Source organism: Dryobates pubescens, chromosome 8, assembly GCF_014839835.1.
Source record: "Dryobates pubescens isolate bDryPub1 chromosome 8, bDryPub1.pri, whole genome shotgun sequence".
Taxonomy (NCBI): domain Eukaryota; kingdom Metazoa; phylum Chordata; class Aves; order Piciformes; family Picidae; genus Dryobates; species Dryobates pubescens.
Window position 1 is genome coordinate 41,473,814 of NC_071619.1, and position 17,330 is coordinate 41,491,143.

At 46.3% G+C, this 17,330-nt stretch overlaps 1 protein-coding gene across 1 annotated transcript in view; it reads right to left on the reverse strand.

The window, feature by feature from the left end:
* Positions 1-2,509: 2,509 nt before the first annotated feature.
* WARS2 (tryptophanyl tRNA synthetase 2, mitochondrial) overlaps positions 2,510-17,330 on the reverse strand; it is a 63,474-nt gene continuing 48,653 nt past the window's right edge. Inside the window, exons 3-6 of the mRNA XM_009903466.2 lie at positions 11,484-11,564; positions 9,674-9,759; positions 6,210-6,328; positions 2,510-3,029 (exon numbers count right to left, since the gene is read on the reverse strand). Of these exons, the coding sequence (XP_009901768.2) occupies positions 2,584-3,029; positions 6,210-6,328; positions 9,674-9,759; positions 11,484-11,564 (732 nt within the window). The 3' untranslated portion in view covers positions 2,510-2,583. The remainder of the gene's footprint in view (positions 3,030-6,209; positions 6,329-9,673; positions 9,760-11,483; positions 11,565-17,330) is intronic.

Consider the following 17,330-nt stretch of genomic DNA (forward strand, 5'->3'; position numbering starts at 1 on the left):
ACATGGCATATATTAGAATGAGTTAATTGGGAAATGGTCCATTGTTGGCCTACAAACATTCTCCCCTCAGTAGGCAGAATATGCTGCTCTGAGATAAGGAACCAGCAGGAGGGAGTCTTGAAGGCAAGGCTGATTAGGAGAGCATGCAAGGACAATTGGGAAAACAATAGCTGGAATTTTAGTACCCCACCAGTGCCTGTGGCTCCCCAAATCTAGCAGATGCATGTGCAGGAACTTTCAGTGTTACGTGTGAATGCATCATTGGAATGGGCTGCCCAGGGAGGTGGTGGAGTCACCATCCCTGGAGGTGTTCAAGAGGAGACTGGACGTGGCACTTGGTGCCATGGTCTAGCCATGTGGTCTGTGGTGACAAGTTGGACTTGATGATCCTTGGGGTCTCTTCCAACCTTAGTTACACTGTGATACTGTGAAGTACGTGGAGGTGGAGTTTGGCACCTCTCTCCACAACGTGCAGGGACAGGGGCTGGACTGCCATACAAAAAAAGGGGCAAGTTCCCCCCAGGAGCTTGGGCAACTGTAAGACTGAGGGCCTGCATCGCCCCCCCAGGGATGCCTAAGAAGAATCACACTTACCAGCCTCTGACCAGCACAGATGCAAGGTGGAAAAGCAGTAGCACCTAGACCCTGGCTTCTGTAACTACACTGAGTCTGGTTGTGTTTGGGAATCAATAAAGGTACACGCTGAAGGCTTTGCTTCTGTAAGTGTGTGAGTGCCTCTGTCCATGGAATCTGACCGGTCCCACTAGAAATATGAACACTTTTTCACACTGGCTTCTGTGGCAGTGCCAGCAACGAGCAGTGTGAGCAATCTGGCAGTGCAGGCCTAGAGCCTGACATGGTGGTAGGCCATGCTCAGCATAAGTGCAGAGCCAGCTAGCAGTGCACCAAACAGTGCTGTGCCTGCAGCATGTAACTAGAACAGGTCACTTGTTGGGAAATGGTTTGAACATCTGTGCAAATCAGGCCTTGAAGGACTTTCTGTTATTAATATAGCAATGGAGTAGGAGTTGTGGAAAAGTTCTGATGCTTGGTATGCTGAAGTCAAGCTGCCCTTGAGAAGGAAGGCAAACAAGATAAGAAGTAGGTGAAGATCTGGGAAAAAGAGCAATTAGGAAATTCCACAGAGTAGTGAAAGCAATGATGTAACCTTTTAGAAAGTAACCAATAGTGTGTGTTAAATTAAAATAGAATTAACTATGTATAAGATAAGACTATAAATAAGGAAGTGTGGAACAATGAAGTTGAAGCTTGCTTATCAATCATATTGATTGCTGCGAGTCTTTCCCTCACCCCCGTCACCGATGGATTTCTCTTCCTGACAGTCACTGGTAGCTATAAACACAGCAAGTTATCTTGGGACAACAGGACATGCACCTGCATCAACAAACCTGGCGTGTCATCAGGAGTTGGACCAATAATCTATAATAGTGTGATGTGTGGTCACTCATAGGGGACCAATGAGTCCATGCCAACAAGGCACTCCGAATTTATATCAGTTGTAGCAGTTCCCTTGCTATGCACTTCTGCCTTTCCTATCCCTTCTTCTTCCATGCTTTACTTTACTGTGCTATACTGGGCAGAGTCCAACAGGATGGCATTTAATAAGTCCAAGTGCCGGGTGCTGCACTTTGGCCACAGCAACCCCATGCAGAGCTACAGGCTGGGGTCAGAGTGGCTGAGAGCTGCCAAACAGAGAGGGACCTGGGGGTGCTGACTGACACCCGCCTAAACATGAGCCAGCAGTGTGCCCAGGTGGCCAAGAGGGCCAATGGCATCCTGGCCTGTATTAGGAATAGTGTGGCCAGCAGGAGCAGGTAGGTCATTGTGCCCCTGTACTCTGCATTGGTTAGGCCACACCTTGAGTCCTGTGCCCAGTTCTGGGCCCCTCAGTTTAAGAAGGACATTGAAACACTTGAACGTGTCCAGAGAAGGGCAACAAGGCTGGGGAGAGGCCTTGAGCACAGCCCTGTGAGGAGAGGCTGAGTGAGCTGGGATTGTTTAGCCTGGAGGAGACTCAGAGGAGACCTTATTGCTCTCTACAACTACCTGAAGGGAGGTTGTAGCCAGGAAGGGGTTGGTCTCTTCTCCCAGGCAACCAGCACCAGAACAAGGGGACACAGTCTCAAGCTGTGCCAGGGGAGGTTTAGACTCGAGGTGAGGAGAAAGTTCTTCACTGAGCGAGTCGTTCGTCATTGGGATGTGCTGCCCAGGGAGGTGGTGGAGTCACCATCCCTGGAGGTGTTCAAGGGGAGATTGGACGTGGCACTTGGTGCCATGGTCTAGTTGTGAGGTCTGTTGGGACAGGTTGGACTCGATGATCCTTGGGGTCTCTTCCAACCTTAGTTATACTGTGATACTTGCACCATAGGCCTGCGCCATAGGCCTGCAATGCTGGACCAATAAAGGAACAACAGGCTTCCTGATTTTTTAATGTAAACACCTTCAATATCCTATTGGATTTTTTTCCCCCAAAAAGACCCCTAATGTTTTGATTCAAGAGAAGATGCAAATAACAAAACATCTGTCCCAGGAAACACAAGTTCTGTAGCTGCTCAGCAGTTTCTACTGAAATCCCACCAGTCTCCTGATTTCTTGATAGATGGGGGCAGCCAGCTCTTTGGCTTTTTCTGCTCCATCCTCCAAAACTTTCATCAGATGGGATTTGTCTTCCTGCAGTTTCTTGATTTCGCTCCTGATCGGCGCAAACTTCTGGATAACCGACTCCGCCACCACCATTTTGTACTGCGCCGTGTCAAGGCCAAGAGCTTGGTGCAGCACTTCTTTGATGCTAAGTCCCGTCACTGCAGCATGAATGGACACCAAATTGGAGACACCAGGGCGAGCGGCTGGGTCGTAGCTCACCTCAGAGGTGAAGTCAGTGACGGCCTTGCGGAATTTCAGCGCTATCTCGTCGGGGCTGTCTGCGATGCTTACCGTAGCTAACTTCTGCGGGTCTGACTTGGACATCTTCACTGTTGGGTCTCTGAGGGACTTTATTTTGTTTGCACCTTAAAAAGAGAAAGGGAGAGTTATGACCACGCATAGGCAATCATTTCTTACAACTGCTAAGAACGCTTTGAGGCAGCAAGATGATGAAGCTCTCTGCATTATCTTTTCTCATAAGCTAAATGAAAGCCTGCTCCTTTTCTCCCCTCGTGAAATGGAACTTCTGCTGGGACACTTCACAGAGGGAGTTGTTAGCCATTGGAATGTGCTGCCCAGGGAGGTGGTGGAGTCACCATCCCTGGAGGTGTTCAAGAGGGGACTGGATGTGGCACGTGGTGCCATGGTCTAGCAGTTATAGGTCTTGGGTGACAGGTTGGACTTGATGATCTTTGAGGCCTTTTCCAACCCTGTTGATTCTATGATTCTATGATTTCCTAACACTTTTGGTGGCTGTTTTTTCCTGAAAAGAATCTCTCCCTTTGTATTCCTGGCACTGGGGACAAGTTACCTGGAAAGCCTGGACTGCACATGACTGAAGGGTTCTGAAACAAGTCCATTGCTATAAAAGAATTCCAAAACAGCTAATCTTCTTACATTAGGAAACTCTTCCACCCCAAACCTCTTGGTAATTTTCATAAACAAAGACAGTTATTAAAACAGTTATATTCAGTCCCTAACTGAAGACTACTTAGCTCAGTTATGAGGGAAAGCACTGTTCAAATAAGAAAGGTGTGGGTGTTGTACAAGCTATTGAGATACATGTGTGTACATGAAACAGAATAGTAGCATCAGGGGAAGAGTGCAAAGCACAGCTTCAACCAAAGCTTTCACCAAGAAAGGACTCATGTTGTACACAAAGTGTCACTGATAAAGTACTTATACTACATATTGTCAGATACAGTATAGAATAGAATTAACCAGGTTGGAAAAGACCTTTGAGATTATCGAGACCAACCTATCACCCAACACCATCTCATCAACTCAACCATGGCACCAAGTGCCTCATCCAGGCTCTTCCTAAACACCTCCAGTGATGGTGACTCCACCACCTCCCTGGGCAGCACATCCCAATGGCCAATCTCTCTTTCCATAAAGAACTTCTTCCTAACATCCAGCCTGAATCTCCCCTGGCACAGCTTGAGACTGTGTCCTCTTGTTCTGGTGCTGGCTGCCTGGGAAAAGAGACCAACCCCCACCTGCCTACAACCTCCCTTCAGGTAGTTTTAGACAGAAATAAGGTCTGCCCTGAGCCTCCTCTTCTCCAGGCTAAGCAACCCCAGCTCCCTCAGCCTCTCCTCACAGAGCTGTGCTCCAGACCCCTCCCCAGCTTTGTTGCCCTTCTCTGGACACCTTCCAGCATCTCAACATCTTTCCTAAACTGAGGGGCCCAGAACTGGACACAGGACTCAAGGTGTGGCCTAACCAGGGGCCTGCTCCTGCTGGCCACACTGTTCCTGATGCAGACCAGGATGCCATTGGCCTTCTTGGCCACCTGGGCACACTGCTGGCTCATCTTCAGCCTACTATCAACCAGTATCCCCAGGTCCCTTTCTGCCTGGCTGCTCTCCAGTCACTCTGACCCCAGCCTGTAGCACTGCATGGGGTTGTTGTGGCCAATGTGCAGAACCTGGCACTTGGATGTGTTCAGACTCATGCCCTTGGACTCTGCCCATCTGTCCAGCCTGGTGAGGTCCCTCTGCAGAGCTCTTCCACCCTCTAACAGATCAACTCCTGCTCCCAGCTTGGTGTCATCTGCAAATTTACTGATGATGGACTCAATCCCCTCATCCAGATCATCAATAAAGATATTGAACAGGATGGGGCCCAGCACTGATCCCTGGGGCACACCACTAGTGCCTGGCTGCCAGCTGGATGCAGCACCATTCACCACCACACTCTGGGTTGGCCCTCCAGCTCACACTATGTATTTTCAGATACCTAATACTCATTTCCCACATATTCCTCACAGACTGCACACATACTCAGCAAAAGGATGAAAGTTCTTCCAGACTACCATTCAGACTGCCCCAAAAAGCCATCTCTTTTGAATCACCTTTTAGAAGAGTTTCTCTCTTTTCTGTACATTTGAAGGAGGAGTTCAGGTAATCTCACTGTCTACAGCTTGTGAGCCTGTACTCCTCTGTTCATCTAGGATATTTTATTGCTTTGCACATACCTGTGAACTTATGAAGATATCTTTTCATGAGGAAAGTGGAAAATTGATCATTTTTTGTTTTGCTTTGAAACAATAATGAAAGCCAGCAACAAACTGAGCTTTTTACTTCTCAGGAAACATCTCATCTGCATCACAAGCTACACTCAGCTCCTCATTATTTAATTGCTCATTAGAAACTGAAGAGCTTGCAGCACCTAGCACTCTTGAACCTCCACTCTGGGTCTAACACTTTTGCCACCGAGGCTTGAAAATTGAGAAAGGTTTATTACTGCCTGCCTTCTCGAAGGTGAGAGCTCCCTGCCCTTTTGGGGGCGAAGGTCTCTGCTGTGCATTCCTCTGCATTACTCACAACAAAGATGCAATGCTTCTTCCTTGCCCAATTCTTCACGTTCCTTAGCAAACATGCCATTTGCGCCATCTGACTCCTCTTCACCCCCCGGCCTATGACCTTATCGCTCAAAAATGGCTGAGATCTGCCTTATAAGTCTGCCTGAGTCTCAGATCAAAAACTGAAAGTCTCAAGCTCTGTAAGAGGCCCTGACTGAAACATGCAAGCAGAGGTATTAAACGCGCTTCAACGTTTTTGACCGCTGTCCCAACACAGCCACAAGCTGTTTGGTGTGCTTACTGTAAACATTTGCCACTCAGGCAGTGAAAAACTCTGCTTGCCAAAGGTGTCATCTTGTGGCTTACATCTCTCCTGAGCTAGCAACACGAAGCAGAGACCCTCCTCTTAAAAGGTCCAACACTTGAAAAGCAAGGCTGACTGGCAGCAGCAGAATGCATCTGGCCCCCTGGACTAGAATACCAGACGTCGCATACATTCCTCTACTGGGGATTTGTACAGCCTGATGTCTAGCTTGAGAGTTCAATTTCACAGCTTCTAGCCTCTTCTTGTCAGTTTTTAATTTTCCACTCCCTCTGCATCGTTTTGCTGCTTTTTCTTGGTACCTGCAGCTCATTCCATAACATTTAAGTCCACCGTCACCCTTGAAGGGCAGTTGAGGGGGAAGAAAGAAAAAAAGGAAAGCCAAACCCAACAAACCAAAAACCAAGACAAGCTCACTTAAAATGGTTTTGGGCACAGGAAAGAATTCTCCATATTTCTTGTTGAAATGTTGTGCTATATCTTGGGCTAGTTCCAGGTGCACGACTTGATCTTCTCCAACGGGAACATGTGTCGACCTTTTAATAAAAGACAGATACAGGAAACTCAGCAAAGCTCTCTGGTTCTGCAGAAATGTTACTCAAGACTGTCACAGCTTCTGCCATGACTGAGGGCCAGACTGAGCCAAACAATCAGTCTCAGCTAGAGGTGCTGTGGGAACAACAGAGATAGGTGCTGTGGGAACAACAGAGATAGGTGCTGTGGGAACAACATTCCAAAGTGACTGTATCCCAGGATAAGGCTGGGTTTTGTGCTGAAATACACCTTTTGTGCTGAAGTACATCTTCAAGGGCAAAAATAGCTCTTTGTGAAAACATATATGGTAAAGAGACTTGGTAAGAGCAAAGCCTTCAACTCAGCTCAAAGGAAGGTTTTCCTACTATCTCCTGCTGTCTCTTTAGAGATCAAAAAGCACGTGTTACAGTGCACAAAGAAAGAAAGATCTGCAAGGCATAAAGGGCAGGCATCTTGCCTTGTCAAATCTCAGGAAAACATTACTGTTGTTGAGAAGTGAATTTATCAAGGGAAGGAAAGAAGAGAGCAGCTCTTCCTCATGGGTCACCACTGCATAACTATCACGTGGGCCAGTGCCTCTATTGCCACAAGTGTTATCATTCATCGATTAGAACTGTGAGGATCAAAGGCTCATTTGATCTTCTGTACTGAACTCAAAAGCTTGAAGGCAGTTCTGGAAGAAAACACAATCTGCATCAGAGGACTTGAGGAGGTGAAGAATCCAGTACTTCCCCTGGTGATTCTTTCCCACAGTTAATCATACTCGCTAAAAATGCATGATCCTTTTAGATGAGGCAGACCTGAAGTCTTGCCAGCTTTTGATTACTCTCCCTTCCCCCCAGGCAGATTGTTTTTTTCCTAAGTCTTGTGGGGTATTCAGCTCTGAATCCTGGACCCATTCCAGCATAAGAAAGTTCACTATGCATCTTTTTAAGTTCCCAGAAAATTTTGGTTCAACACGGTACTCCTTCCTCCCAAGCTGGAATTGCTGGGCTGACATCCAGGAGTCTCCTTCGTCCACCTCTATCCCCCCACCAAACAGCCATCAAGGCAAACCAAGAAACAGTACAGTAGCCAACAGGAAATAATAGTGGCCTACAACTTACAGAAAGAAAAACCAATATATTTTAAGCAGGTCAAAAGAAATGGTTCCATATGCCAGAATGGTTCCATATTCACAGAGGTTGCCACTAAACTGAAAACATATTGCCTTTAGCAAGGCCTCTGCTTCAGTCTTTGCATTTCCTTCTTATTTATTTATTTTAGGGTTTGTTTTTTTTTTTGTTGCTATTTTTTAAATATTTCTGTCCTGGTTCTATTGGTATTCCTTTCTATCATATATTTACCTTCTGTCCATTTCCCTGTCTCTTTGATCCTTGGTTCATCTGAGTGAGCAGTTTCTCCCCCCTCCTCCAGCTCTTTTAATTTTCCTTCATGACCGCCATTCCCTTTTTGTGTTTCCACCGCTCCCTGATTATTGTTCCCTATATTATGTTTTCACATTGAAACATTTCTTCTTGAAGATATTATGTCAAATTTCTTCAAAGGGATGTTGTTTCTCTTTTGCTTCCTTGTTTTGGGCTCTGTCTGGACAGCCTGCTGTTAATACACATGGTAGCAAACAAGCCACAGGCTTCAAGGAAGGATGAATCACATGAGCCTGGTGGATATGGAAGAGACATACATGGGTGAGCTCTATCAAAGCAAGGGGATTTCTGAAAAATCTGTCTGAATTTCACCCTTAAATACTGCTTGACCACAAAATGGGGCTCACTGCTTAGAAGATCACTTTCATGTTCAAATTGTTGCTTACTTCCCATTATTTTTAGTTAAAATTCAAGTGAATTGGAAAGGCCACCTACTGGTTTCCTAACATTACTGTTTCCCCCTAATAATGATCACTTAGGATTTAATTTCTCTGGGTGTATTTTTCTGGGTTAACAACAGGCTAATCTTGCTTACTCTGTCCTCCTAAAGTCCTTGTCCTCAGTGTTGTGTGTTACTCCTCTGTCCCAACAAATATTCACAACATCAGAACAATTCCATGCAGTACATGCACTCAGAACATGAAAATAATTATCACATAGAGCACCGTGTCTAACATTTACTTACCGAGACAGTTTAAAACATATTATGAATGTTGTAGTTTGAGCTGGGTGCCCCCCTGGTGCATTCACTTCCTGTGTCCAGAAGTCCAGCCCAGAGGGATGGACACAGGAAATTGTGTATTTCCTACCATAATTCTTTGCACCACTATAAGATCCAGTGCGGAGTCTGGCACTGCCTCTTTCCTTCCCTCTCCGAGACTTGGTAACTGGGGGAGAGATCTCCCGGCCATGGGCCGGATTGGGCCCAAGGCCACAGGGGGATGGGCAGTCTCAGGCCTGGCCAGCTGAGACTAGCCCAGCAGAGGGAGGGGGAAGAAGGAGCCCTGGGGGTTTTGCATGCACCCTCAGGTGGGGATGGGATCTTTCTTTGTCACTGCGCTTTGGGTTTTCTGTAACATTCACTGCTTTCCATTTAAACTTTCATCACTTTTGCAATCCGTTTGCCTGAGTCGTTATTTCTGCCTGTGGTGGGGAGGGGACCTGCCCCAACCCATTACATATGAACTACAACCAGTCACAACAATGCACTGTAAGGTCCACCAGCCAAGCTACAAACTGGGGAATGCCTTCACAGAATCTGATATGGGCCAGGATGCTTTTGGCCAGCTTGGCACATGCTGGGTCACGTTCAGCAGGCTGTTGATCAGCATCCCCAGGTCTTTCTCTGCTGGACAGCTTTTCACTCTGCCCCAGGCCTGCAGTGCCACATGGGGTTGCTGTGACACCAAAATATTAGAGTGCATTTCCATTGCAGAACATAGCATACCCCAGAGAAAATCCAATTAGCTCAGGTATCACAATTAAGTGAATGATTTACGTTTTCATCAGTATCAACATGCCTACAGAGGATCCAACACAAGCTGGATATAGCACATGCAGCCAGTTTAAGTAGTTCCACACTGAACCCCATGAAGCACAGCTGTTAAAAAATTAGTTTATGGATCTGCATGAACATGTAATATGTATAATTAAACACCAATGTGCTATAATTTCCCAAGACTTATTCTGAAGTGACTAGCTTTTTTCTCTGCACAGGCTTGCCAGTTGTTTTCAAACCGAGTTAGACTTTCAACCAGCCACTTTGAGAGGTGAAAAAAAGAAGCTGTCATCCATTTCCAACCTTCTGATCTAATCACACCCAGCTCCCCCAACTTAATAAGTTAACATGTTGACCTGATGAACATTCATTCTCATGCAGCTGAACAGACATTGCCCACAGGCTCACATTCTGCCTCTTACTTGTAGAGCAAAATATCTGCTGCTTGAAGCACAGGGTAAGTCAACAAACCCGCAGTCCCTTCGTTATTCTGGCTGGCACGCTTTGTCTGTGTGCAAAAGGAAAACAGAGAGGGTTCAGCTTTTGGCTAACAGTATCACAGTCTGAGAGTTTAATCAATTAACTAGAATTCTGGCTAATCTGGGTAACTTACTGTGCTCTAGAGAAAGGTGTGCCCTGTAAAATCCACTCCTTGTGAACACACACAGCCCATTTTATGACCTGTATTGATGAATTTCCCTGCATAACCCAGACATCACAGTGTTTTCTTTCTGTTTGCAGCCTTACTAACAAACCCCATTGCAAACAGAAAACAACCAGGCTGGGGTACTGTACTTGGTGTTGACAACCATTCATTTGTAAATAGCATTTTCAGAAGGAATGCAAATTCAACACTTTATAGCAAGTATATGAAAAGGCATTAATATCTGTATTTCACAGGAAAGAGATCAAAATGTAGTGACCACACAGGGTCACTGGGAGAATCAGTGACAGCTAGGAGAACCCAGAACTCCTTAGAATCACAGCCCAGCATTCTTGACATTTAGTTCATGCTGTTCCCCACAATCCACCCACTGTCCTTGAGTCCTTTAATGCACCAGGATATGGAACATTCACATCAAGATCATCAGGCTACAGATACTCATTCTGTTCTGGTAATGGCTTACCCTTTCCCCCCACCTGCTTTTAACAATACACTAAACCTTACAATATACCTTTAAACAATCCTCCTCTTAAAAATCTTCTGTCCATATATCTTTAGATTTTCCTCAGTCTCTCATACAGATCCTGCCTTCTGTCTGCATTTCCAAGGTTCAGGGGACCTAGTGTGGCAAGCCTAGCACCTGTAACACCTCTCTGGAGATGTCGAAAGTCTATCCAGTCAAAGTTGGATTTAAGAGCTTAACTTTAGAACCTAAAGCTTGAAAAGGTTGGCTTTAATCTATGCCATGCATTAACACTGGTTGCTGTATTTGACTTTTTACTGTTTTTATTTAATTAAGAAGAAAAACAGGAAAAAAGAAAACATCTGGAGGTATTTAAGACTGCTCTGAACTCTGCAAGCCAAAATGCTCTTAAGGTTTTTTTTTTCCCCCTTTCTTTTTTGATACTTCTCCCTCCTGCCTCTTAGTTTCTCTGTTTAATAAAGGCCAAAATAAAGTGCAAGGAAATTGAAGGCAAGAACTCCACTGATGCAGTCACACCGATGCAGTACCAAGATTAAGAAGATGAACATTTGAAAACTGTAAAGGCAAACATTTAACTTTATCACTCAGGATGTATTTAACATTTATAACTTCTATATCCCTCTCCCAGCTTGGGCTTCTATTGCACCCTCATCTGGAAAATCTACAGAGCAGCCACTTTTCACAGTGGCAAAACAAACAAAAAAGCTCTTCCTGAAACTCCTTAACCACCAAGGCTTGAGGTTCCCACTGCAGAATCTTGCAGTTGTTCTGCACTGTTAAATAAGCATTGAGATAACTTCAAGCAAAACCAGTTCAACATCACTAAACAAACCTCCTGTTTAGTGCAGTTTCTCCAAGTGTCTGCCAAAACCATGAACTTGTAGCTTCCAGCAGGAAAAATGTTCACTGATGGCAATAGACCTGGAAAGACACATTTTCCTTCTTCCACTGCAGGACTAGAGAATCACTTAATACCTACAGCAAGGATCACCAAGATACAGGTGGTGCTTCACAGACAACAAGCATTTAAAGGACAGCAGTTCAACACTGTATGTTTCCTTTCAGCTTCTGAAACTGTCCATACCTTCCACTGGGGCAAGCGCAGCAGACGTGGCACGTTAGTTAAGCACCCAAGAATCCAGGCAAGTTGTGCATGCTCAGAAACCTGGAGGCAGGAATTCAGAATCTATTTTAATGCTCTGCATTTATATGCAAAATGTCACAAAACAAACTACAGAAAAGTCAAAATCCATAATATTGGAGATGAGAAAACTGTTTATCCATGTCTATTAAATTCTTCAGTGAGGTCAAGAACAAGCTACGGGCGTGCTTTGGACACTGAATGCATTGAATGGACCTGATGATCCCCTCAGGTCACTTCCACCATTAGTTAATTTGCAGATGACACCAAGTTGGGAGCAGGTGTTGGTCTGTTAGAGGGTAGAAGGGCTCTCCAGAGGGACCTTGACAGGATGGACAGATGGGCAGAGTCCAAAGGCATGAGATTTAAAACATCTAAGTGGTGGGTGCTGCACTTTGACAACAACCCCACGCAGTGCTACAGGCTGGGGTCAGGGTGGTTGGAGAGCATCAGAACAAGAGGACACAGTCTCAAACTGCACCAGGGGAGGTTTAGGATTGAGGTGAGGAGAAAGTTCTTCACAGAAAGTTGTTAGCCATTGGAATGTGCTGCCCAGGGAGGTGATGGAGTCACTGTCCCTTGGAGGTGTTCAAGGGGGGATTGGACGTGGCACTTGGTGCCATGGTTTAGTAGTCATGAGGTCTGTGGTGACAGGTTGGGCTTGATGATCTTTGAGGTCTTTTCCAACCTTATTGATTCTATGATTCTATTCTATACTGTGTCCAGTTCTGGGCCCCTCAATTTAAGAAGGATACCAAGCCACTTGAATGTGTCCAGAGAAGGGCAACAAGGCTGAGGAGAGGTCTGGAGCACAGCCCTGTGAGGAGAGGCTGAGGGAGCTGGGGCTGCTTAGCCTGGAGAAGAGGAGGCTCAGGGGAGACCTTCTTGCTGTCTCCAACTACCTGAAGGGAGGCTGTAGCCACGTGGGGGTTGGTCTCTTCTCCCAGGCAACCAGAACCAGAAGAGGACACAGTCTCAAGCTGTGCCAGGGGAGGTTTAGGCTGGATGTGAGGAAGAAATTCTTCATAGAGAGAGTGATTGTCCATTGGAATGTGCTGCCCAGGGAGGTGGTGGAGTCACTGTCCCTGGAGGCGTTCAAGAGGGGATTGGATGTGGCACTTGAAGCCATGGTTTACTTAGTCATGAGGTGTTGGGTGACAGGTTGGACTTGCTGATGTTTGAGGTATTTTCCAACTTTACTGATTCTATGATTCCAACCTCTACTGTACTGTGACACTGTGATACACTCCAGCAGCACTAATTATCAATGATAGGGACAAAGGGATTGAGTGCACCCTCAGTAGGTTTGCAGATGACACTAAGCTGGGAGGGAGCACTGATCTGCTTGAGAGTAGGATGGCTCTTAGAGGAACCTGGAAAGACTGGATCAAAACGCTGAGGCCACCTGTATGAGATTCAACAAGTGCTGGGTCCTGCACCTGCATCAAAACACTCCCATGCAATGCTCCAGGCTTGGGGCTGTGGATGGAAAGCTGCCCAGCAGAGAAAGACTTTGGGGTGCTAATCAACAGCTGGCTGAAGATGAACCAGGGTGGTGGAATACCCTTCTCTGGAGGTGTTTCAAAGACTCAGAGATATGGTGTGGAGGTGCAGTGCTCTTGCCTGAGGAGATTAGTCCAATGGATGATTGTTCTCATTGTGACAAATTTTCTTGTTTAGGTTGGATGATAAGGAGAAGTTCTTCACAGAAAGAGAGATTGGCCATTGGAATGTGCTGCCCAGGGAGGTGGTGGAGTCACCATCACTGGAGGTGTTTAGGAAGAGACTGGATGAGGCACTTGGTGCCATGGTTTAGTTGATCAGATGGTGTTGAGTGACAGGTTGGACTTGATGATCTCAAAGGTCTTTTCCAACCTGGTCTGGTCTGGCCTGGCCTATTCTATTCTATTCTATTCTATTCTATTCTATTCTATTCTATTCAGACTGTCCCCAGGAGTACTTGCAGATGTTACTCCTTGTCTTCTCCACCCAGTAACTTGTTAAATGTGTGCTTTTTATATATTCTCCTCTATGTAGTCTATGCATCAAAGAGGGCAGGTCCTTGCATCCTTTTTTCCAAAGCAATGCACTTCATAATTTGAAATGTTGACATCATCACTACCACTTCCCATATGAGAACCCAGCAGCCAGATTACTCCCCAAAAGAGAGGGAAGACCCAGGTTCAGTTCCATCTACAGATCGACACTGCTCCCACACTTGCTGTCCTGGTTTGAGGCCAGGCAGATCCTCTCTCGCCCTTGAGAGGCGCAAAAGAATGACACTCATCACACCAATGGATTGCAGAGGTGATGGAAAGTTTAAATGGGAAAGCAATTAGTGGTGTACAGAAGTTGCAAGCATATTGACAAAACATACCCCAAAGCATAGAGAGTCCACTGCAGCACACCCAAAAGCCTCCCAACACCTGAGGGTATAGCCCCAGGGCTCTTTCTTCCCCGCCTTGGGACACTGGAATTGTAGCTTGTGTGGCAGGAACAGCCTAAACTGCCACACTTGCACAGGTTATGAAGCTCAGGTGTGCTTTGGGTGGGGGATGCTCTCCAGATTGTCCTTCCATGGATGTTGCTGTGTGTTGACATACTTTTTAATATGCTTTAGTACTTTGGGGGGGATATTACACTGTCCAGGCAGAAAACAATAGTCTGCAGAGTGAAAGATGTTAATTAGATGGATATTTGTCATTTCTTGCCTTGGCATTTTATAGGTGGAACATGGAACAGACCAGAGTTCAGTTCAAGTCAATGACCTTATGATTTAGGGCCTCCTCCTAAAAAGCATGGAATCACAGAATCATTTCGGTTGGAAAAGACCTCAGGGATCATCAAGTCCAACCATTATCTAACTCTGTCAAGTCTGGTGGTAAACCATGTCCCTCAGCACCACATCTATGACAAAGAAGACTCCATTTAAGCTCATACTACAAACTCTTATTTAATATTCATGGTGCACTGCAGACAGAGAGGAATTTTAATAGTTTCAGAAAAACCTCATTGGTGGTTGAGTGTATTCATGAATAAGAACAAGAGGACACAGTCTCAAGCTGCACCAGGGGAGGTTTAGGCTGGGTGTTAGGAAGAAGTACTTCATAGAAAGAGAGATTGGCCATTGGGATGTGCTGCCCAGGGAGATGGTGGAGTCACCATCACTGGAGGTGTTTAGGAAGAGCCTGGATGAGGCACTTGGTGCCACCAAGTGCCACGTCCCTGTGCAGCACATTCCAATGGCCAATCTCTCTTTCTGGGAAGAATTTCTTCCTAACCTCCAGCCTAAACCTCCCCTGGCACAGCTTGAGACTGTGTCCCGTTGTTCTGGTGCTGGTTGCCTGGGAGAAGAGACCAACCCCCACGTGGCTACAGCCTCCCTTCAGGGAGTTGGGAGACAGCAAGAAGGTCTGCCCTGAGCCTCCTCTTCTCCAGGCTAAACAACCCCAGCTCCCTCAGCCTCTCCTCACAGGGCTGTGCTCAAGGCCTCTCCCCAGCCTCGTTGCCCTTCTCTGGACACATTCAAGTGTCTCCATGTCCTTCTTAAATTGCAGGTCCCAGAACTGGACACAGGACTCAAGCTGTGGCCTAACCAGTGCTGACTACAGGGCACAATGACTTCCCTGCTCCTGCTAGCCACACTCTTCCTGATGCAGGCCAGGATGCCATTGGACTTCTTGGCCAGCTGGGCACACTGCTGGCTCATCTTCAGCCTATTATCAACCAGCACCCCCAGGTCCCTTTCTGCCTGGCTGCTCTCAGCCACTCTGACCCCAGCCTGTAGCACTGCCTGGGGTTGTTGTGGCCAATGTGTAGAACCTGGCACTTAGATGTGTTCAGTCTCATGCTGCATAGAGGCATCTGACCTCAAGTCAACAGCTAAGTGATTAGAGGAAACATCCCAGGCTGATTCTCTTCTGCTTCTTTCTACCTTTTCCACAGTTCTTAATTTCTTATTTGTCTTTTAGTTCCCCTATGCATAGCTGACCTGCAAGCCTCTGTGCACAAGACAGAGTACAGCAAGATGCACCAAACACACCTCCTGCAAAACACAAAGGTAAACTGAGCTTTACAGACATTGCTCAGCTCAAGACTCTTATTTAGTTTAGAAGGAATCACCATCTGGTTCAAAGTAGCCTCTCTTTCCTTTCCTCTAGCAATGGAGAGAGGGGAGATAGTGTTGCAATGGACTTGTTTTGACTATGGCTCCCTTTAAACCTCTGTATTCCTTCGGCCAACTTTGTCAGGTGTTGCTTGTATGTGCCTTCCACTGCCTCAAGGGCTCTGACATTACATCAGTTACCAAACACCAAGTGATGTAAACAGAATTTGTTGGGTTGAATCCAGTTCTGGGTCCCAGCAAGTTACACTCACTGATAATCATACACATTCAGTTCCTGTCCAAAGTAGATTTCTTAGTATCAGTCAGGGTTGGAAGGGATCACAAGGATCATCTAGTTCCAACCCCCCTGCCATGGGCAGGGACACCCCACACTAGATCAGCCTGGCCACAGCCTCAGCCAGCCTGGGCTTAAACACCTCCAGGGATGGGGCCTCAACCACCTCCCTGGACAACCCATTCCAGGGCTTCACCACTCTCATGGGGAAGAACTTCCTCCTCACCTCCAGCCTGAATCTCCCCACCTCCAGCTTCATTCCATTCCCCCTAGTCCTATCACTACCTGACATCCTGAGAAGTCCCTCCCCAGCCTTCTTGTAGCCCCCTTCAGATACTGGAAGGCCACAATTAGGTCACCTGGGAGCCTTCTCTTCTCCAGACTGAACAGCCCCAACTCCTTCAGTCTGTCCTCACAGGAGAGGTGCTCCAGCCCTCTGCTCATCCTTGTGGCCCTTCTCTGGACAGGTAAGTAAGGCAGAGGGCTGAATCTTGTGAAGAAAAAGCCTGATAGAAGAGGGAGAAAAATGCACAGAAGGGCAGAGATTTCGGCTGGAAAAAAAACTTCAGTACTGGAGCCTAATGAGTTAACATTCATCACCCAAATTGCAGTGACTGACTGTATGTTGGTCTGCAATTCAGGAGGTCCTAGGCATAAACCACAAATCATTTGTCAGCCTAAATCAGTTTAAGCTACTGTGTTTTGCTTGGCAAGAGGGGCAGGCAATTGCTGCAGTTGGTCGGCCACCGAGCATCAGCTCCTATGTGGTTACTCATTAAGCTACAGTACTCCATCACTTTGATTGGATGACTTTGGACACAAAGGACCCAGAAGAAGTGAAGATGTATGTGATACTAGTAAAAGAAAGGCTCAGTCTATTCTTCCCTTCTGGAGCAGCACAATACCAACGGATTACTATTAGAAAAAGCCACAAACTCAAGCCTGTTTCCTGTCCTGAGCCTGTTCAATTCTGAGCCTTAAATAACCAATCAAAACCTAAGGATGTAAGAAATAATATCCTACTGGATCACAACAGAGGTAGCTGCAGTCTACCACTCTGCTTCCAGGAAAAACAACAGGGGACAGCATTTAGAGCATGCACATTAGCCTATCACTTCCTACAGTATCTGCCAAGGGTCACGGTTTAGTGTAAGACTTAGTGGAGTTTAATGTTTGTACTCAATGAGCTTAGAGATCTCTGCCAATCAAAATGATTCTATGATTCCCCCTCCAGCATCCAGAATAGCTGTACAAAGGAATATGAAAAGACATTATCCTTGGCTCAGTCCTGTTTGCAGATGACAACAAGCTGGGGGCAGGAGTTATCTGTTAGAGGGTAGGAGAGCTCTGCAGAGGGACCTTGCCAGGCTGGACAGATGGGCAGAGTCCA